The sequence below is a fragment of the Lutra lutra genome, chromosome 2 (genome assembly GCF_902655055.1).
Source record: "Lutra lutra chromosome 2, mLutLut1.2, whole genome shotgun sequence".
Lineage (NCBI taxonomy): Eukaryota > Metazoa > Chordata > Mammalia > Carnivora > Mustelidae > Lutra > Lutra lutra.
Genome location: NC_062279.1, coordinates 47,985,754 through 48,008,668, shown reverse-complemented (window position 1 = coordinate 48,008,668; position 22,915 = coordinate 47,985,754). Strand labels below are relative to the sequence as shown.

At 42.9% G+C, this 22,915-nt stretch overlaps 1 protein-coding gene across 2 annotated transcripts in view; it reads right to left on the bottom strand.

The window, feature by feature from the left end:
• Positions 1–22,915, bottom strand: part of DOCK5 (dedicator of cytokinesis 5) — a 218,837-nt gene that overhangs the window by 32,560 nt on the left and 163,362 nt on the right. For both annotated transcript variants that reach the window (XM_047717378.1, XM_047717379.1), the window contains 8 exons: positions 22,670–22,824; positions 21,942–22,027; positions 19,574–19,733; positions 18,536–18,576; positions 17,386–17,476; positions 13,862–13,981; positions 9,119–9,208; positions 6,885–6,989 (listed from right to left, as the gene is read on the bottom strand). In XM_047717378.1, coding sequence (XP_047573334.1) covers positions 6,885–6,989; positions 9,119–9,208; positions 13,862–13,981; positions 17,386–17,476; positions 18,536–18,576; positions 19,574–19,733; positions 21,942–22,027; positions 22,670–22,824 — 848 coding nt within the window. The remainder of the gene's footprint in view (positions 1–6,884; positions 6,990–9,118; positions 9,209–13,861; positions 13,982–17,385; positions 17,477–18,535; positions 18,577–19,573; positions 19,734–21,941; positions 22,028–22,669; positions 22,825–22,915) is intronic.

The following is a 22,915-nucleotide window of genomic DNA, read 5'->3' as shown; positions in this document are numbered from 1 at the left end:
GAGGTGATATCTCATTGTGGTTTTGATTTGTATTTCCCTGATGCCGAGTGATATGGAGCACTTTTTCATGTGTCTGTTGGCCATCTGGATGTCTTCTTTGCAGAAATGTCTGTTCATGTCTTCTGCCCATTTCTTGATTGGACTGTTTGTTCTTCGGGTGTTGAGTCTGAGAAGTTCTTTATAGATTTTGAACACTAGACCTTTATCTGACACATCATTTGAGAATATCTTCTGCCATTCTGTCAGTTGTCTTTTGGTTTTGTTCACTGTTTTCTTTGCTGTGCAAAAGCTTTTGATCTTGATAAAATCCCAATAGTTCATTTTTGCCCTTGCTTCCCTTGCCTTTGGCGATGTTCCTAGGAAGATGGTGCTGCGGCTGAGGTCGAAGAGGTTGCTGCCTGTGTTCTCCTCAAGGATTTTGATGGATTCCTTTCTCACATTGAGGTCCTTCATCCATTTTGAGTCTATTTTCGTGTGTGGTGTAAGGAAATGATCCAATTTCATTTTTCTGCATGTGGCTGTCCAATTTTCCCAACACCATTTATTGAAGAGGCTGTCTTTTTTCCATTGGACATTCTTTCCTGCTTTGTCGAAGATGAGTTGACCATAGAGTTGAGGGTCTATTTCTGGGCTCTCTATTCTGTTCCATTGATCTATGTGTCTGTTTTTGTGCCAGTACCATGCCGTCTTGATGATGACAGCTTTGTAATAGAGCTTAAAGTCCAGAATTGTGATGCCACCAACTTTGGCTTTCTTTTTCAATATTCCTTTGGCTATTCGAGGTCTTTTTTGGTTCCATATAAATTTTAGGATGATTTGTTCCATTTCTTTGAAAAAAATGGATGGTACTTTGATAGGAATTGCATTAAATGTGTAGATTGCTTTAGGTAGTATAGACATTTTCACAATATTTATTCTTCCAATCCAGGAACATGGAACATTTTTCCATTTCTTTGTGTCTTCCTCAATTCTTTCATGAGTACTTTATAGTTTTCTGTGTATAGATTCTTAGTCTCTTTGGTTAGGTTTATTCCTAGATATCTTATAGTTTTGGGTGCAATTGTAAATGGGATTGACTCCTTAATTTCTCTTTCTTCTGTCTTGTTGTTGGTGTAGAGAAATGCAACTGATTTCTGTGCATTGACTTTATATCCTGACACTTTACTGAATTCCTGTACAAGTTCTAGCAGTTTTGGAGGGGAGTCTTTTGGGTTTTCCACATATAGTATCATATCATCTGCGAAGAGTGATAGTTTGACTTCTTCTTTGCCAATTTGGATGCCTTTTTTCCTTTTGTTGTCTGATTGCTGAGGCTAGGACTTCTAGTACTATGTTGAATAGCAGTGGTGATAACGGACATCCCTGCCGTGTTCCTGACCTTAGCGGAAAAGCTTTCAGTTTTTCTCCATTGAGAATGATATTTGCAGTGGGTTTTTCATAGATGGCTTTGATAATATTGAGGTATGTGCCCTCTATCCCTACACTTTGAAAAGTTTTGATCAGGAAGGGATGCTGTACTTTGTCAAATGCTTTTTCAGCATCTATTGAGAGTATCATATGGTTCTTGTTCTTTCTTTTATTAATGTGTTGTATCACATTGATTGATTTGTGGATGTTGAACCAACCTTGCAGTCCTGGAATAAATCCCATTTGGTCGTGGTGAATAATCCCTTTAATGTATTGTTGAATCCTACTGGCTAGTATTTTGGTGAGAATTTTTGCATCTGTGTTCATCAAGAATATTGGTCTGTAGTTCTCTTTTTTGATGGGATCCTTGTCTGGTTTTGGGATCCAGATGATGCTGTCCTCATAAAAAGGAGTTTGGAAGTTCTCCTTCCATTTCTATTTTTTGGAACAGTTTCAGGAGAATAGGAATTAGTTCTTCTTTAAATGTTTGGTAGAATTCCCCCGGGAAGCCGTCTGGCCCTGGGCTTTTGTTTGTTTGGAGATTTTTGATGACTGTTTCAATCTCCTTACTGGTTATGGGTCTGTTGAGGCTTTCTATTTCTTCCTGGTTCAGTTGTGGTAGTTTATATGTCTCTAGGAATGCATCCATTTCTTCCAGATTGTCAAATTTGTTGGCGTAGAGTTGCTCATAGTATGTTCTTATAATTGTCTGTATTTCTTTGGTGTTCGTTGTGATCTCTCCTCTTTCATTCATGATTTTATTTATTTGGGTCCTTTCTCTTTTCTTTTTGATAAGTCTGGCCAGGGGTTTATCAATCTTATTAATTCTTTCAAAGAATCAGCTCCTAGTTTCGTTGATTTTCTATTGTTTTTTTTTTTTGTTTCTATTTCATTGATTTCTGCTCTGATCTTTATGATTTCTCTTCCCCTGCTGGGTTTAGGCTTTCTTTCTTGTTCTTTCTCCAGCTCCTTTAGGTGTAGGGTTAGGTTGTGTACCTGAGACCTTTCTTGTTTCTTGAGAAAGGCTTGTACCGCTATATATTTTCCTCTCAGGACTGCCTTTGTTGTGTCCCACAGATTTTGAACCGTTGTGTTTTCATTATCATTTGTTTCCATGAATTTTTTCAATTCTTCTTTAATTTCCTGGTTGACCCATTCATTCTTTAGAAGGATGCCGTTTAGTCTCCATGTATTTGGGTTCTTTCCAAATTTCCTCTTGTGATTGAGTTCTAACTTCAGAGCATTGTGGTCTGAAAATATGCAGGGAATGATTCCAATCTTTTGATAACAGTTGAGACCTGATTTAGGACCAAGAATGTGATCTATTCTGGAGAATGTTCCATGTGCACTAGAGAAGAATGTCTATTCTGTTGCTTTGGGATGAAATGTTTTGAATATATCTGTGATGTCCATCTGGTCCAGTGTGTCATTTAAGGCCTTTATTTCCTTGTTGATCTTTTTCTTGGATGATCTGTCCATTTCTGTGAGGGGAGTGTTAAAGTCCCCTACTATTATTGTTATTGTTGATGTGTTTCTTTGATTTTGTTATTAATTGGTTTATATAGTTGGCTGCTCCCACGTTAGGGGCATAGATATTTAAAATTGTTAGATCTTCTTGTTGGACAGATCCTTTGAGTATGATATAGTGTCCTTCCTCATCTCTTATTATAGTCTTTGGCGTAAAATCTAATTGATCTAAGGATTGCCCCTCTTGCTTTCTTCTGATGTCCATTAGCATGGTAAATTCTTTTCCACCCCCTCACTTTAAATCTGGAGGTGTCTTCAGGTTTAAAATGAGTTTCTTGTAAGCAACATATAGATGGGTTTTATTTTTTTTATCCATTCTGATACCCTGTGTCTTTTGATTGGGGGCATTTAGCCCATTAACATTCAGGGTAACTATTGAAAGATATGAATTTAGTGCCATTGTATTGCTTGTAAGGTGACTGTTATTTTCTATTGTCTCTGTTCCTTACTGATCTACTACTTTTAGGGTCTCTCTGCTTAGAGGACCCCTTTCAATATTTCCTGTAGAGCTTGTTTGGTGTTTGCAAATTCTTTCAGTTTTTGTTTTTCCTGGAAGCTTTTAATCTCTCCTTCTATTTTCAATGATAGCCTAGCTGGATACAGTATTCTTGGCTGCATGTTTTTCTCGTTTAGTGCTCTGAATATATCATTCCAGCTCTTTCTGGCCTGCCAGGTCTCTGTGGATAAGTCCACTGACAATCTAATATTTTTACCATTGTATGTTACAGACTTCTTTTCCCGGGCTGTTTTCAGGATTTTCTCTTTGTCACTACTACTTGTAAATTTTACTATTAGGTGACGGGGTGTGGACCTATTCTTATTGATTTTGAGGGGGGTTCTCTGCACCTCCTGGATTTTGATGCTTGTTCTCTTTGCCATATTGGGGAAATTCTCTCCAATAATTCTCTCCAACATACTTTCTGCTCCCCTCTCTGTTTCCTCTTCTTCTGGAATCCCAATTATGCTAATGTTGTTTCGTCTTATGGTGTCACTTATCTCTCAAATTCTCCCCTCGTGGTCCAGTAGCTCTTTGTCCCTCTTTTGCTCAGCTTCTTTATTCTCTGTCATTTGGTCTTCTATATCACTATTTCTTTCTTCTGCCTCATTTATCCTAGCAGTGAGAGCCTCCATTTTTGATTGCACCTCATTAATAGCTTTTTTTATTTCAACTTGGTTAGATTTTAGTTCTTTTATTTCTCCAGATAGGGCTTTTATATCTCCCGAGAGGGTTTCTCTAATATCTTCCATGCCTTTTTCGAGCCCGGCTAGAATCTTAAGAATCGTCATTCTGAACTCTAGATCTGACATATTACCAATGTCTGTATTGATTAGGTCCCTAGCCTTTGGTACTGCCTCTTGTTCTTCTTTTTGTGGTGAATTTTTCTGCCTTGTCATTTTGTCCAGATAAGAGTATATGAAGGAGCAAGTAAAATACTAAAAGGGTGGCAAAGACCTCAGGAAAATATGCTTTAACCAAATCAGAAGAGATCCCAAATCGTGAGGGGGGAGAAAGGGGATAAAAAGAGGTTCAGGAAGAAAAAAAAAATAATTAAAAAAAGAAAACGAATAAAGAAAAAATATAAAAAAACTATATATATATATATATATGTATATATATATATATATATGAGATAAACTAGTTAAAAAACGTTAAAAAAGAAAAGGGTAAAAGTTTAAAAAAATTTGGCAGAAGAAGAGAAAAAAAAATTGAAAAAGAAAAAAAATTAAATTAACTGCAAGTCTAAAGAATCATGGGGAGAAAGCCATGAGTTCCGTGCTTTGCTTTCTCCTGCTCTGGAATTCTGCTGCTCTCCTTGGTATTGAAACTGCACTCCGTGGTAGGTGAACTTGGTCCTGGCTGGGTTTCTTGTTGATCTTCTGGGGGAGGGGCCTGTTGTAGTGATTCTCAAGTGTCTTTGCCCCAGGCGGAGTTGCACCGCCCTTACCCGGGGCCGGGCTGAGTAATCCGGTCGGGTTTGCTTTCGGGAGCTTTTGTTCCCTGAGCGCTTTCCGTAGAGTTCCCGAGGGCGGGAATGAAGATGGCGGCCTCCCAGTCTCCAGCCCAGAGGAGCCGAGAGCCCAGGGACCCACTCCTCAGTGCTCCCTCAGAGAACAGCGCCCAATTACTCCCATCACCCTGGCCTCCGGCCGCGCTCCGAGCTGACCGAGCCTGCGACCGGTTCAAGGTAACCCCAAGCTGTGAGCTCACTCCTCGGCTCTGTCTCTGTAGCCGGCTTCCCCGTTCTAATACCGGTAAGCTCTGCGACACTCAGACACCCCCGATCCTTCTGTGACCCTGCGGGACCTGAGGCCATGCTGACCCCGCGTGGGCTTCACTCCGGTTAAGCCTCTGGAGCGATGTCCCTCAGCGGAACAGAGTTTTAAAACTCCTGATTTTGTGCTCCGTTGCTCCGCCGCTTGCCGGGAGCAGGCCTCTTCCCGTCGCTTTGGATTCACTTTCCCGCCAGTCCTACCTTCCAGAAAGTGGTTGATTTTCTGTTTCTAGAATTGCTGTTCTTGTTCTCTTCGATCTCCCATTGGATTTGTAGGTGTTTGCAATCTTTAGATAAGCTATCTAGCTGATCTCCTGCTACTGAAGTAGTCTCAGCCTGCTACTTCTCTGCCATCTTGACTCCTCCTAAATTTACTATCTTTAGAGTAAATTCTCTGAATTTTGACAAACATCACCATCATCACAATCAAGATACACAACAGTTTCACCACCAGGCAAAATTTCTATGTGCCTCTGAAGCCCAACCCTCCCCCGCTGCTACCAGACGACCACTCATCTGCTTTCCACCCCTGCCGTTCAGTGTCGGCCTGGCCAGATCCATATAAATAAAATCGAAGAGGACGTGGACTTTCTGGTCTAAGATCTTTTACTCGGCACAGTGCATCCGAGACTCATCCACGTGCTTGTGTGGATCAGGAGTTCATTCTTTTTTATGACTGAGTTGTATGCCATCGCACAGCTATCCCACAGGTTAGTTATCTCATCACCAGTGGAGGGACATGTGAGCTGCATGCGGTCTTTGGTGATTATAAATACTAAAAAATCACGTGCAATTTTTTTTTCCTGTGAACGTAAGTTTTTATGTTACTTGGTAACTACTCCCTGGTTAACCAACTCTTAGAGCACAGACTACCCGCCTTGGTCAGTTTCAATCTCCACTCATTGGCGTGATTATTTAATTACTGTTACACCTGTGAAGATGTGAATTCCGAGAGTAAGGACCATATCTGACTGGAATCTGCCTCATGTGTGCCTGGCACACAGCAGGCACTTGCTACATAGTTACTGAATGGATGAGTTACCTCCTCCTGGGGCACGATGAGGAATGTAAAGTACTTCTTTTCTCACTTTTTCTTAAATCAGGGGAAGGAAAATGGATAGTATGTTTAAACACAGCCAGCTCTACAGAGACTTCCTTTTTTGTGTGGGGGAAAAAATATCAGATTTTATTTGTTTTGTAGATTTTAAAATCGGTATCATGTTATAGAAAATTTTGAGAAGGAAGAATAACATGGTCCTTCTCACTATTACAACACCTGTTTTTATTTTTGTGAAACTTCTGCAGTCTTTTCCTCGGGATATTTGCTTTCCAACCAGCTCAGGCTGGAAATAAAACAAACAACTAAATACATCAATCCACACTTTTCTCCAGCCTGACCCACAGCAGCAGACCCATGGAGGCAACGGTTCTCTTTCCCTTTTTCATTCCACCTGGGAAAAGCCATTTTACAAAGGAGTTGCCAGAATACTGGAGGCTGGGGTGTGGGGTGAAGAGTCCGGCCACGCAGGAAGTGGCTCCCCTCCCCGGCCTCCCACAGTGAGGACTCGGGCCTCCAACTGCTAACACATGAGGCCCATCTGGAAAAGAGATGAAGACTGTTCCCTCCTTCAGACTGCACGGCTTAATGGCTTGGAGGACCACCCTGAGGTTTCTTACCCGGAGGAAAGAAGGAAAGCCCTGTCCGTAGTATCCAACAGCAAAGTATTCAGGCTGAGGCCTCATTGCTTTAATGATGTTCTCATAAAACGAGGCTCTTTTTTTCTGGAAAACAAAACAAGACATTCCACAGGGAAGTTACAAGGGCACCACTGAGGGGTGGGGAAGATCAGACTATTTGCTTTGTTGTTTCCCATGAGCCAACAGGCAAATGAACAGTCTTTGGAAAATATCCTTGTGGGCCAAGAAGCTATCCTTTCTTGGATGGAAGGGTTTGGACCTGGGTGTGTGAATGAGCCTTGGATGGTCTGGCAATCTCCAGAGTTGCCTGCGGGAAGACACACGCGGTGTGCGTTCCTCTGTAAAGGGAGGCAGTGTTTAGCTCTCACCAGTTTTCTTTTTTTTTTTTTCTTTTTAATGATTTTATTTATTTATTTGAGAGAGAGAGCATGAGAGGAGAGAGAGATCAGCGGGAGAAGCAGACTCCCTGCCGAGCAGGGAGTCCGATGTGGGACTCGATCCCAGGACTCCAGGATCATGACCTGAGCCGAAGGCAGTTGCTTAACCAACTGAGCCACCGAGGCGCCCCTCTCACCAGTTTTCTGAAGAGGGTTCAGGACCCCTAAAAGGTTAAAAAGCCTCTTTTGAGATTCGCGGATGGTGGCTGCACTTAAACAGAGATACAGGAGAAAAGAAGATAAAGAACTTTCGGGTTCACACAGGTGGTTTCGATTAAAGTCCTAAGTTCAGCTACGAGTGCCCAGAAGGTGGTGGTGATGTTCTGTTTTTCAGTGTCTGGTCTCAGCGCTATCATTAATCCTTCCCTTGGGAACAGGTTTCCTAGCCAGAGCTGAGAGTAAGCCTTAAAGAGAGCAAAATAGGTAGCCAGACCCTTCGGGGCACATCCCTAGGCCCCTCTCACAATGGTCCCGTGACCATTTACTTACTTTAGTATTTACTTACTTTATTTAGGTGAAGGTTTCTAGCACGTTTTCTTAGCAGGGTTAACATGGCGTATCACTAATTGCTCCATTTAGTTAAGGAAATTAAGAAGCGATTTTCTGTGTGTGATGATAGCAGGAGCTGGTACAACATACCGGTAAGCTGTTTTCAAAGTGATCTGACGACTATCCCCTCAAAGAAGCTACACTTGACCTTGAACAACATGTATTTAAAATGGATGAATCTACTTACATGCAGATATTTTTGGCAAATACAGTATAGTATGGGAATTCTCTTCCTTTCAATTTCTTAACATTTTTCTCCAGCTTACTTTATTGTAAGAATGGTATATAATACATATACAAAGTATGTGTTGATCAACTGTTCACGTTATCAGTAAGGCTTCTAGTCAGCAATAGTCAACAATAGGCTATTAGTAGTTAAGTTTTGGGAGAGTCAAAAGTTACATGCAGATTTTCAACTGTGTTGGCGGTTGGCTCCCCTAAACTCCCCTCCTTCAATTGTGCAAAGATCAACTGTATTATTACATAACAACAGGTGACTTGACCTTTTGTGATTCCACTACTAAAAATTATCAAATGTAATGTGTGTTGGCCTACCACTGGACATTCAGAGTGTTATTTTTGTTTTGCTGTTTTGTTTTTAAATAGTTGGTCTGTGCCAGTGGCCAGGCACGGCACAGAAGTTCATGGAACTATAATGCGTGTAAGCACTACAGTGACATTTTGGGAGAAGGAGGGAGGCAAAATTTGAGACTCAAGATCCAGCAGAAGCATTTAACAACATACCAAGATGTGCATAACAAAACACACACACGCACACACACACAAAAAACAAAAAGAACGCTCATAGATGGCAGTTCATCCATTCGGCAGGACCCTGAGGATGGGGACCACAGAACGAGTGATTCTGACAGAAGATGTCAGAAGATATCTGAACTATGGACAGTGTTCACAGAAGGCAGAGTAACCAAGAGGGTGAAGAGGAGATGGGTCAGGAATATGGAGGGTCCCTACTCTAGGGAAACAATATGCACAGGGAAGAGAGAGAGGTCTGGAGGCAAGGATCCTGGGCCCTTTATCAGAAATAATTCAGAGGAATAATGATAACACCTTTAGGGCCTCACCTTTTTTTCATTTTTCTTTCAAGCAAGGTTTGCTTTCCCACTGTAAAGAACACGGTTTAGCTTGACTATCTCAAAAGTAGACATTTTCACGAACACAAATTTGGCATCCCTGTCGGACCCTTGCCCTGTGCTGACCCGGACTCACCAGCAGGTTGCCGAGGCCCTCGTAGTCAAATACTTTGCTCTCATAGGTCTCGGCCAGCTCTTTGCTCAGTTTGATGGCCTTCTCCCACATCTTGGAAAAAACAAAAGTAGGGTTACAAGCGGAGAACAAAGCAGTCACGGATCTGTCTGCAAAAGCCAGGGGAGAGCGGCCGACGATGGCCAAGGAGCCAGGTGGGTTGAGTTTCTGCAAGTATTCCCGCCACGCCTCACCTCTTGGACCAACTAAACCTTTTCTTCTGGCATGATAACGCTACTCTATCTTGGCTGCTTTGCCAGGGGGCATGTTCTAGAATTCTGTTTGCGAGAACATGAAGAACACCACGTGTCCCAAAGAAAGCGATACTGCACTGAAAGGGCAAAGCACTAAGACCACTGAGAGCTGAGAGGAACCCGCTCCAAAGCCTGGGTTTCGAGAGCTTGTGAATCTCGCTGGAGGGGAAAGGAAGTTAGTGTGGGCCTTAGTTCTGGTTCTGGAGTGTGTGTGTACGCTTTGAGAATTAGGTAGTTCGGGGAAAGACTAACCACGCTGTTGTGTGGAATTTGGGAAACTGTTTCTCCAGTTTTGAGCACTGATTCCCTATCTCTGACCAAACCATCTGCTTAGTCAAAGAGTTTTAAGAAAAATGCCTTTTTGCTAGGGCACTTGATGCCCTAAGAAACAATGATGTTTCTTGTATTGATGAACATTGTAAGTTCACTAATGACCATTTAAGACACGGCTTACTGGAGATACATACATGGTATCTGAGGCTAGCATCCCACACTGAACCCTCTGTTCCTTTTGATATTTCATAAAATGTCTCTTAGGTGGATGCTCATAATAACACAGCATCTGGTAATTTCCTACTTGATTCTTATTAACAGGTACTATGCTCCACTGTTTCTGGCTGCTGAAGGAATGTAGGCGCAGTTCACGTACAGTTGTAAAAAAAGATTTAAAAATTAAGTCTTTTAAAATCATCATTTGCCAAATTTACCCCCTCTGAAATTTCAGGGCTGGGATCCCTGGAAAAGGCTCTGAAATGTGCCATATGGAAACCATTCCAGATCAGCTGGGCCTGGAGCAGGAAGCCCATCAACAGTATCCAAGAAGTCAAGCTCGCTCCTCATTTACCAAATACTAAGTTATGTCAGAAACAGGGAGACGGGGCGCCTGGGTGGCTCAGTGGGTTAAAGCCTCTGCCTTCGGCTCAGGTCGTGATCCCAGGGTCCTGGGATCGAGCCCTGCGTCGGGCTCTCTGCTCTGCAGGAAGCCTGCTTCCTCCCTGCTCTCTCTGCCTGCCTCTCTGCCTACTTGTGATGTCTTTCTCTCTCTCTCTGTGTCAAATAAATGAAATCTTAAAAAAAAAAAAAGAAACAGGGAGACAGCCTGGCACAGAGCTTCTCAAACTGTGTGGTCCCTGGTCTCTGGGAGTCCCCAAGATCCTCTCACAGAGTCCCTATTATCACAATTACCTTCTTAGTAATAATAATATATTTGCCTTTCTCGGTCCTCATTCTCTCATGCAGGGGGGTTTCCCACAACTACCGAATGGGTAGTAACACTGAAGACGGAATGCAGAAAACAGATATGAGGATTCTGCTGTTTCCTACCAAGCCAGATGCTGGAGAGATTGTCAAACATGTCAAACAATGCCACTCATATCACTATCTTTTTGGAAAATATAGTAATTTTCAATAAATATGATTTATATTCATAGTAAAAAGTTCCTTCAGAGAACAAGTAAATAAATATTTTAAAATTTTCTGTTTTAATTTCTAAGGATACTTGTCAGTAGATACAATCCATGTGGGAAAAAAAGCTCTTTGGGATCCTCAGTGATTTTTGAGCAGGTCAAGGGGCACAGAGACCAAAGACCTTGAGCAAATATACTTGGTCTCTGGGCCTCAAGTTTTTCATCTGTAAAAAAGATATAATACCTACCTAACAGGGTTTTAGGGAGAATTAAATTAGAAAAAAAAGCCTGGAAATCACTCAAAACAGTAACTAGCACTAAATAGATGCTAGCTACTTTATCATGATGAGTATCTGCCTGATTTTATTTATTTATATATATATTTTAAATATTTTATTTATTTGACAGAGAGAGAGAGACCACAAGTAGGCTAAGAGGCAGGCAGTGAGAGAGGGGGAAGCAGACTCCCTGCTGAGCAGAAAGCTGGATGTGGGGCCCCATCCCAGGATCCTGAGATCATGACCTGAGCTGAAGGCAGGGGCTTAACCCACTGAGCCACCCAGATGCCCCACTGCCTGATTTTTTCTTATATTAATTTTTTTTGTTTCATTTTTTAAAAAAATTCCAGTTAGTTAGCATATAGTGTAGTATTAGTTTCAGGAGTAGAATTCAGTGATTCATTACTTACATAAAACACCCGGTGCTCATCAGAACAAGTGCCCTCCATAATGCCCATCACCCTTCTAGCCCATCCCTCCACCCATCACCCCTCCAGTAACCCTCAGTTTGTTCTCTATAGTTAAGAGTCTGTTTCATGATTTGTCTCTTTTTTTCTTCTCCCATGTTCCTCTATTTTGTTTCTTAAATTCCACATATGAGTGAAAGTATATAGTATTTGTCTTTCTCTGACTTATTTCACTTGGCATCATATTCTCTAGCTCCACCCATGTCATTGCAAATGGCAAGATTTCATTCTTTTTGAAGGCTAAGTAGTATTCCATTGTATACGTGTGTGTGTGTGTGTGTGTGTGTGTGTGTGTATACACACACATACTCCCCATATCTTCTTTATCCATTCAGCAGTGGTTGGACATTTGGGCTCTTCCCATAACTTGGCTATTGTTGATAATGCTGCTGTAAACATTGGGGTGCATGTATCCTTTCAAATCAGTACTTATTCTTTGGGTAAATACCTAGTAGGAAATTGCTGGGTCATAGTACAGCTCTATTTTTAACATTTTGAGGAACCTCCATACTGTTCTCCAGAGTGGCTACACCAGTTTGCATTCCCACCAACAGGGCACGAGGGTTCCCCTTTCTCTGCAGCCTCCCCAACATCTGTTGTTTCCTATGTTGTTAATCTTAGCCATTCTGACAGGTGTGAGGTGATACCTCACTGTGGTTTTGATTTGTTTTTCCCTGATGATGAATGACACTGAGCATCTTTTCATGTGCCTGTTAGCCATCTGGATGTCTTCTTTGGAAAAATGTCTATTCATTTCTTCTGCTCATTTCTTAACTAGATTATTTGTTTTTTGGGTGTTGAGCTTTGTAAGTTCTTTACAGATTTTGGATACTAACCCTGCATTGGCTATGTCGTTTGCAAACATCCTTTACCATTCCAAAGGTTGTTTGGGCTTATTTACTTATTTCACAAACAGGTTCGCTGCTAAATCAGGAATAGTGGCTGGAAATGGCAGTCCATAAGAACTCTCCAGACCTCTGAAACGAGTCAAATCTAGGATGTGTTTTGTTTGGATAGTGCATGTTTTTTTTTCTTCCTCCCCTGACGCCTTCCATATTTTTTCCTATTTTAAAAGCCTTTCAGTTAGCCATGCTGACCAACCGACTAGAGACTCCACAACTTCCTGCCTAGTTCACATGTTTACCTTTTTTCAGAGCCCCTGGGTAATTAATTAGGCCCCTTGTTACCTATGGTGTTAGGCAAGTCGTGGCCTGGGTGTGGGGTGTGCACCAGGCGCTGGCCATAATCTCTAGAGAATGCACTGAAAATCATGGTGCTAGCTCCTGGCACTCAGCAGTATTCAAAAGGTAAAATTATGGTTATGGAGAATCGGGCTCTGGGCTGCCCATTATATCCTCCATTGGGTTAAGTGTCCTGAATAACTGATCTTTATTGACTTTGTTAGCCTAATTTATCTATTCATTTGCTCTCCCACTAAAAATACCAAAATTCAAAGAAACACATGGGAATAATAAAGAGTAAGTCATGAGTCATTGTTTTAAAATAAAGGATTTGTGTGGTCTTTATCCTGAGTCCCTGTGAGGGAGCTTCTAAGTCCCTGGAATTTCTCCAGTGATGGGAGTGTCTTTGTTGTTTCTGGTGGGCCCCTCAGACCACACCTGAATTTATAGTAGTGAGAAACTCACGGTGGGCCTCGAGATGGTCTCAGAATGGGGCTGGCCTTGCCAGACTGCAGCCCACGGATCAGAAGATCAGGGCCCTGATGTACATGGAATCAGCCAGACCTCCAGGGAGGAGAGAGCTGCTGGAGACAGAGTCACTCACATGGCCAAAGGTTCAACCAACGAAGGCTTCAAATGAAACCCCAACAAAAACTACGCACAGAGGCCCGGTGAAATTCTCATCTGTTTGCTAGGAGGCTGATGTGCCCCGAATCCACTCATAGGAGAGGACACAGGAGCTCTGCATATGCACTGCTCCTTAGACCTTGCCCTATGTTTTTCTTCAATTGGCTGGTCCTGATTTGCGTCCTTTAAGACAAAACTGTAATTGTAAGCACAGCACTTTACCAAGTTTTGTTAGCTGTTCCAACGTATTATCAAATCTGAGGGGTTCACAGGACACCCTCCCCGAATTTACTGTCAGTTGCTGATCCATGTGGGTAGCCCAGAAACCCCCGAACTGTGGCTGGTGTCTCAAGTGAGGGCTGTCTGACTGGGGACTACTTCCTGAACCTGAGGGAACTGGGCTAACTGTGGGTAGTTGGTATCAGAACTGCCCTGCAACACTGCAGCCAATTTCTTCCTTTCCCTAATACAAAAACAGACAGCCCGATACTCACTTTGCCTTTGTCAAAGTATGATATGATTTCTTGATACAGCTTCTCTTTAAGCTCTTGCTGGGTATAGACATAGTAACTGTCCCTCTGAAGCAAATGGGGTACACAGGGCTTATCCGACCACTGAAAAACAAACAAAAGGAACAAAAGAGATGAACGTAACACGTCGGTTAAGTAAGTCAGTTAACCAAAGGAGATCCATGTAACAAATATTCAGCCGATAAAAGTCACAGACCTATTTGTATATATTTTTGATTCAGCCGTATTGTTTAGATTATTTATTAAACACAAAAATTGTCCCACCCCCCCAAAATAAGACATATGTCAGTTTCAAAACAAGTAACCCCAAATGAGCCACCATGTGAAGCACTGCTGTGAACAGTAGCGAAGTTGGGCGGAGGGCTGCCCAACACACCTGCTGGGCACTGAAGGTACCACACGGACAACGGGATGAAAGAAAAAAATTACAAGTATGAATATGGGAAGGAAGGGGTAAAACTATGACCGTGCAAAGACTGTATTCTTCATAATTCATTTCTTCACATAGCATGCCAACTGAACAACTATCACAGATAATGAGAGAATTAAGTAGTGGCATAAAAATTAACAAATTTAGGACGCCTGGGTGGCTCAGTTGGTTAAGGGGCTGCCTTTGGCTCAGGTCATGATCCCAGTGTCCTGGAATCGAGTCCCACATCAGGCTCCTTGCTCAGCGGGGAGCCTGCTTCTCCCTCTGCCTCTGCCTACCACTCTGTCTGCCTGTGCTCATGCTCTCTCTCTCTCTCTCTCTCTAACAAATAAATAAATAAAATCTTAAAAAAAAATTAACAAATTTAGCAATAATTTAGAGGTGGGTTCCCAGGAATAGATAACCATGTTAGAGAGATAAGACCAGGACTAGGATAAACCCCAAATGAGAAGAAATCCAGGTACAACGCGAATGTACTTAAGGCTACTGAATGGTCCACTTAAAAATGGTTCAAACGGTGAATGTTAAGTTCTGTGTATTTTACCATAATTACATTAAAAAAGAAAAGATACCTATGAATCAACATAACAAGGAATATGCAAGACTTCTACACAAGAAAGCTTAATACATCATTGAAGGGCAGGAAAGCAGACTTGAACAAATGGAAGTCCTAACATGTTTTTGGATAAGAAAATGCTACTCCATAAACATGGAAATTCTTCCTATATCAGTGTTTTAATTTCATGATTCCAAAGTCCACATGGAAAAATAAATACAAAGGAATAGGGCAGAAACCTCTGGAAAAAAAAGCAGCAATGAAGAGTAACTACCAGGTAGTGAAACGTACCACAAAACAGTGTGGTCCTGGTGCGTGAACATACAGAGTTCACTCAGACCATGCAAAAGTGTATGCAATCTGGTAAGAGACTTGCCTTGTGTACATGATAAAGATGGAATATTACCCCAATGAGGAAAATATGGACAATACTTAATAAAGAGCACCCCTAAATTCAGTAGCTAGCTGTGGGGGAGAGCTGCACCCATACCTCAAACTTTATGCCAAGGTAGAGTTTAACTCTCTGAGACAAAAGGACCTACAGTCACCAACATACCGGAGTCTCTCTGTGATCAGTCCACCGTCAGCAAGCTCTCCTACCATCCCAAATGCAATAAGCTTGTTAGTGCCCTGAACCTGAACATGAATTGTGAATGGCTGCCCTGGGAAGTGGTGAGGCAGAGGACTCCTGTTCTTAATGACAAAGCTAAGAACAATGCACATGCCTTATTTTAGTAAAAAAAATTAAATTATACTAGAAAATTAATTGCTAGGGGCAAGAATGGCGAGAGGGAGATGTAATAGGGGGCTACCGCCATACTCCAGGGGGAGAGATAATGGACCAGGACAACAGCAAGACGATAGAGAAAAGTGGATAGAAAGAAGAGACAATCAGGATCCCTAAACGATGTCTGCACTCCCGTGTTCACTCAGCATTGTTCACAGCAGTCAAGACACGGAAACAGCCTAAGCCTCCAACAATGGATAAAGAAGGTGTGGGATATATATGCAACGGAATGCCATTGAGTCATGAGAATGAAGGAAATCCTGCCATTCTGGGCAACGTGGATGGCCTTTGGGGTGTTACAAGTGAAACAAGCCGGAGTGAGAAAGACAAAGATTACCTGGTAGCTCTTACACGTGGGCTCTAGAAAAAGCAAAACACATGAAAACAGAGGACAGCGGTGGTTACCAGGAGCTTGGGGGTGGCAGGGCACTGGGGAGATGTTATTTGAAGGGGGCAAGTACAACCAGAGCATAAATAAATCCCAGACACCTAACACATAGTGATTACAGACAACAATACCGTACCATAAACTTCACATTTTCTGGGAGACTAGATCTTAATTGTTCCCATGCCAAAAAATAAAAAAGGCAAGCATGTGCCTTGCGAGAGGAGTTCACAATCGCTACTGGTCTGTGATTCTAGCTCGGCCTCGATGTGGGAGGGTGAATAAAAGATGACAACAGGTATTTGCCTGAGCATCCGGGTGAAGGTGCTTTCCCTTTATGAAAATGGGAAGAAAGAAGAGGGTAGGAAAGGTTCCGAGAGCACCGTGGGGAATGGCAGCTTCTGTTACTGCCAGGAGAAGTGTGAGCTATTAACCGCTCCAAAACTGTGATATGGAAGGAACAGTTCATACACAAATGCAAAGTTAGTGGACTGGTCAGAACTAGAAATCATGACTCGGGATCCATGACATGTAGGTATATGTATATCCCTGGCACACAACTCTGACTCTGTAAGAGAGTATAAGTAGGGGAGTGCTACTATATTCATTTACAGCTCATCTCTTGGCAGTTCTAGGATGGTTTTTTACATACATTAATCAACGTGTATTTTGTTTCTTCAATGAGACTGTCAGTTACTGGAGGCCCTTAAGCTGCGCTCTGCTTCCAAAGGATTTTTAAACAAATGATAACTGACATTTTCCCCACCCCCGCAGAAAATAAGTGGTGCTTGTTTAGAAGGCATACGAGTGCTCTTGGATAGAAGGATCTCCCTTGAATACGGCTCCTTCCCATCCAAATATTTTTCAAATATTCAAATATTTTTTATTGGAAGGCCATGCATTGCCTTCATTTACTGTATTTCAAATCACTGTACATTTACTTTTGTGAAAGCACTGCCTGCATTTTCTAGTACAAAAAACCCCTAAAAATTGTTTCAGGAATGTAGAGAAATATCCAACTTAAATAGCGAAAAAGTGCACAATAATTACTGCTGCACTGCAGTCATTTCTGCATTTCCCATGTTTCTTAAATAACTATCTTGTCTGATAACACACAATATAAAGAGCAATTATGAAAAACAGACATTTACATATACTTCTAAAGTCTTATTGAGAATATCCTGTTGGCATTGGATAACCAATCATAGGCGCAGCTGCAGTAGCAGGATATGCATATGCCTGTTGGTTCATGAAGCTGCAGGACTTGGTCCCAAAGGGCTTGGACAGGGGACTCCCACACAGTGGAAAAAGGCACGCCTGACCCACTTACCTGCAGAAGCTCGGCATGGAGGAGGAGGGTGTAGGCGGCTTCTGTGTAGTTTTCAGAGTCTCGGTGCAAATCCCGCAGCTTGTACAAGTACCTGGGCAGAAGGGGAGAAGGGGCACTCTGCCGCTCAGGTTCAGCTCATTCCGCAACCGCACCGCAGCCTCTTTCCCCGGCTTTCCTTCCCTCCTTTTTCACAGACTAAGGACTCCATCATTACCTCCTGTCTTCCCCTCCCTCCACCCCTCTCTGCTGCTTCTTGTCTGCATGTCTTTCCCACTCCAATGGCTCTATTTTGTACTCTTCCTTTAATGCAGTGGTGCTCAGTTTTTTTGTTTTTTGGTTTTTTTTTAATGTCATAGACCCCCTTGGGAAACCTCTCCCCGAGAAAATGCATTTGGTTAAAGTCCAAGTTTGTTCCATGCTCAGGGCTTTCAGCATCCCAGGCTGACGGTCCCTGACACAAGGCACCTGTCCATCCATGCTTCTTTATTTATTTATTTTTTATAAACATATATTTTTATCCCCAGGGGTACAGGTCTGCGAATCGCCAGGTTTACACACTTCACAGCACTCGCCATAGCACATACCCTCCCCAATGTCCATAACCCCATCCCCCTTCTCCCAACCCCCTCCCCCCATCAACCCTCAGTTTGTTTTGTGAGATTAAGAGTCACTTATGGTTTGTCTCCCTCCCAATCCCATCTTGTTTCATTTACTCTTCTCGACCCACTCAACCCCCCATGTTGCATCTCCTCTCCCTCATATCAGGGAGATCATATGATAGTTGTCTTTCTCCGATTGACTTATTTCGCTAAGCATGATACCCTCTAGTTCCATCCACGTCGTCGCAAATGGCAAGATTTCATTTCTTTTGTCCATCCATGCTTCTGACCTATGCAGCCTTTCCTGACTGCTCTGGCCAGTCTTCCATCCTTCCCCGGAATGCCAACACCATCCTCCCTATGCGCTCCCTCAGGCTGGACTTATGCATCTGTCTAAAGAGTTTACCTTTTCCAGGGGAAGGGGGCAGCTCTCCTACTTTTTTAGTGTCTCTCAAAGCAGCAAACATGGTGTTGGGACTCAGCATTTGTTTACCGAAGAAATAATAAAGCCAGGACATAAATGGCAAAAGCAGAAATCTCCTCCAGCTTACCTTATGTATATGTCCTCTCTCTTCTTCTCTTTATAAAAATTCTACCAAAAAAAAAAGGGGGGGCAGAAATACCAATGTAAGGCAAAGGTTATGGACAAGCTGGCCACAGAAATGGCCAAACCACTACGTTTACAGTGTCACTTTTCCAGAGGCTATTGTTTTCCTTTAACACAGGAAGGAAGTTTCCTTTAACTGCCACAAAAAAAGGTAGTCATCATTTATAAAGTTAAGTTGAAAAATTTTTTAGGACTCATGCCTCTAAAAAACGTGAGGGAAACTCTCTAAGTGAACAGATAGCCAACTGGTACTTCAGTCAATGGGTGGTCTTTTTTTTTTTTTTTTCTCAAGGGGTCAGTGGAGTCAGACTCTTCCTTTCTATTAAGCAGAGGAATGCAAAGCAGCCTAAACTTCTGATGTCTGTGGTCCCGGCTACACATATCTAGGGAAAGGCAAGACCACAGAGCTCTACACCATGAGGACTCCAGAGACTCTCTCCTTGTGATACAGTGTTTCTGATGCAACATTTTCACCAACAACAAAGCAACCACATATAAACAAGACAGAGGAAAAGGTGAATGATGGTCTTCGAGCAAGAGTGGAGCCAAGGGCTTGGGTTTCACTTTCTTTTTCTTTTTTTTTTTTTTTAAAGATTTTATTTATTTATTTGACAGAGAGATCACAAGTAGGCAGAGAGGCAGGCAGAGAGAGAGGAAGGGAAGCAGGCTCCCTGCTGTGCAGAGAGCCCGATGCGGGGCTCGATCCCAGGACCCTGGGATCATGACCTGAGCCGAAGGCAGAGGCTTTAACCCACTGAGCCACCCAGGCGCCCCGGGTTTCACTTTCCATCCCCATGTCTGTGGGGGCTGACTTCTGAGTCCAAAGCTGAGTCAGCAGTTCCAGCTGAACTCAGCAGGATGCAGACTCCATATAGGTAGCCCCTGGGTAGCTTTGGGCCTGGGAGATCTACTCAGAGCTGAGCTACGCCTGCAGGGGTGGCCCAGTGGTGCCCTCTCACCAACCCGGGGGCCCGGCACCTACCAGCACGTTCACAGTACAGCTCATGCGGTTCTCCTTGCTCTCGTCATGCATGATAATGGTTCTGTAGTCCAGCAGGTGCTCTAACAGGCTGCTGACCAGGAATGCGAACACTTCTCCAGAGGTGGCGAGGTACTTATGTTTCCGGCAATGTTCTAGGAGCCTGGAAGGGTGGACACAGAAACAAATGCCCCATTTGCATACTGTCTGTCATTCCAGCACCGTTGGTGAGCACTGTCCAAGGTTCCGGCAGCAGGTGGCGCCAGACCAGGAGACACAGACCTTCTGTGTGAGGCCATCCCATCCAGGGCTCCACTTACGCCGTCCCTCCAGGTGACTCAAGTCCTACATTGTCTTCAGGGCTTTGATTCAAGTCTCACTGTCATTTAAAATCCCAGCCCACAATGCCCATCTTTGAACTTCTATCTGTACTTGCTTTTTGTTTTTGTCTTTGTCAATACCACAGAAACGAGAACCTTTGCCCAGAAGGTTTATGTATGCTATCTGATCAGTCTACTAAAACTGAAAGGGACCATCTTTTTATGTCTTCATTCTCCCTAAAGCCTAGCACTTCCCTCTAGCATCCTGCGGGCATTCTGGAAAGGCCTGGATCAGTGCCCAATCTAGAGGACACTAGGAATCTAGTGCACATCCACACACATGCCTCTTCAGATGAAAGTGTCATTTAGCAACAGCAACAACAAAAATGCAAAGTTGTAAATAAATAAGCTGAGAATAAATTTTTGACCTAAACCTTCTCCTGTTGGACCCAAATACAGCAAAGCTATTCTACAAGGGCTTCTTGGATTTGATAACTACAAAAAAACTCAGAGAACAAGATAAAAAAAGAGAAAGAAATAGGCTCAAAGAATTACCCCAGACTTCAGAATTATTCTTGAACACTGGAGATGTGTATAGTCATATTTTTATGAGTTAGTGATTCAGGAAGAATGGAGAAAAAAAAAAAAAGACCTTACAGTGAAAAATCAGCTTGGGACTTAAAAAAAAAAAAAAAAAGGTAGTTTATCATTTGTAAATTGTGTGTGTATATATATCTGTACAGGTATGTAATTTCTCCATTTAATTCTTGTATGAGATCCGAATTACAAGAGTGATAATGTGGGGTTTGAAACTCAAACAGGTAAACTTAACGGAAACAGGATAAAAAGATCAACGAACGGGTCCTGTCATCCACTAAAAGCAAACTAAGAAAGAGTTCTCGTTCTTGAAAATATAGCTGAGTCATCAATTCAGTTCCATTTCTGAGCACCCAGTGTGCTCTGGCTCCTTAAATCTTAAAAAACAAAAAAGAAAACAGAGTTGGGAGTCCCTGTCCCCAAGCACAGTCTAGTGTGCATCACTTCCACGAAAGAGATGGACAACAAAATGACAGAGGCATACGCCCAATCAACAGGTGACCAGCTGGTCGGTATCCCAGAGGCTAGAGAATCCAAGAAATGGGTTGTCACAGGTAGTGAGCACCATGGACAATGGTGGACTAAAGATGGTGGCGGTGACCAGCACAAACCCACAGTAGTGATGCCCCGTCAGCTTGGGCTCAGTAACAGACACCATGCTAAGGTGTCACCTCATTGAGTCCTCAATCAATACCAAAGCCTATGGGCCATCCATGTGGATGAAAAAACGAAAGCCATCAGAGAGGTCAGAACACTGGTCCAAGGTCACACTCCTGGGTTATGGCGAAAATGAGATTTGAGGGTTTCTCTAATTCCAACCCGCAAGTGTTTTAAACTGCCTTTTTATGTTGTGATCCCATACATGCAAAGGAGAATTCAGAGGGCAGAAGGGGTGTGAGGGGTATGTATGGGGGGATAGGAAGTGGCGGTGACAGTGGGAGCACAGGAGGGAATGGAAACGTCAGATGCGAGGGAGGGGAGTAGGGCAGTGCAAAGACCAGCCTGGCTGGAGATATAACAGGTGTTCTTAGAGCCTGTCTACTGGACAGAAGGTACTTTTAAAGGTAAAGCAGACTTTGAAATGTTTTTATTTTCCCTTCCTCCTTTAAAAAGGGGCTTTGGAACCATAATTAGAGGTACTAGCACTTTTGGTGAAGTTCAGCGATTCAAACACTGGGCAAAATGCCATCGCTCGGTACATCTCCCCTTCTCCTCCATCTGCTCTGTTCTCCAGGGGCTGGGCTGGCCAGGAAAACACGGACATTTGACTCACTCAGACAAACGAATGTCAGCAGTGGATGGTGGAAACTCCATTAACCCCGCTGAGGACCATTTGTGGTGGTGACCCCTGTGCTTCTGGGACTTCTCAACTTGTCTGGAAGTGCAGCAGAAGTCTGCTTCTCTCTACCACTAAATGATTTATCAGTTTGAGACTTTGTTTCTGAAATACTCACAGTTTCTCCAGAAGGACCTTGTATTGTTCATCTCCTCTGCCCCCTTCCACCTCTTGGTCCAGCTTTGTGATCAACTCGTTCTCAAACTGAAAGCAGGGTCAGAATGTCACAGGAGAATGCCAGGTATTCTTAGAAGAGGGCACGTAAGCCACCCAGCCAACATTTCTAGATTCGACCCAACCCTTTTATTGAACTGCGAACACTAGCCAACATATTATAGGGAAAGATCATACTTCATGTCTTCCATTAATCATGTGCCAGGGCCCTACTGAAACGCTCTATACTAGACTCGTGTTACTTTGTCCTTTGCTTTACATTGTAGGAAATAGAACAGCCCTTCTTCCTTTGAAGGAGACGTCAAAACACAAGACCACTTCCTTTGAGGGAGACCTCAAAATAAGAGACCACCGCATGAGTTTCTCAATCCCCAGCACTATTTTCCCAGCTATACCGCAACAGATAGAACTAAGATGCATGATGTCAAATTTTAATTACCCAGAGATGCAATGCTGTTTGGGGAAACACATGGAGCAAAAAAACCGTTTCTAGGCCATGGGATAGAACATCCCATTCTGTCTCTAAGTGTTTTACAAAATGTAAAATGTAAACAGTTTTTAGACCAACTTGGATTTGTATTACTCAGGCTACGGCTCCACTCTAGAGAAAGAAAGTAAGCAAGAGTGGACTATATATCTGTGCATTCGGAAGACTCCAGTTCTACCACTTACCATATGGAAATTGCCGTTCCCGCTGAAGTTGAACTCACACTGCATCATGTCAAAGAAAATGGGGATGGTGGCTTTCCGGAGCTCGACCTCAGGGGTCAGGGTGACCTCAAGAATGGGACCCACCATGGAAGGGATAAATTTGATTTTGTGGGGACCTGAAATGAAAGTAAGCGAGGATATTAAAAAGTGATTTCACTGGAAGTCAAACGTCACCATGTTCCTCCAAGGGGCCAGAAGAAAAGAAAA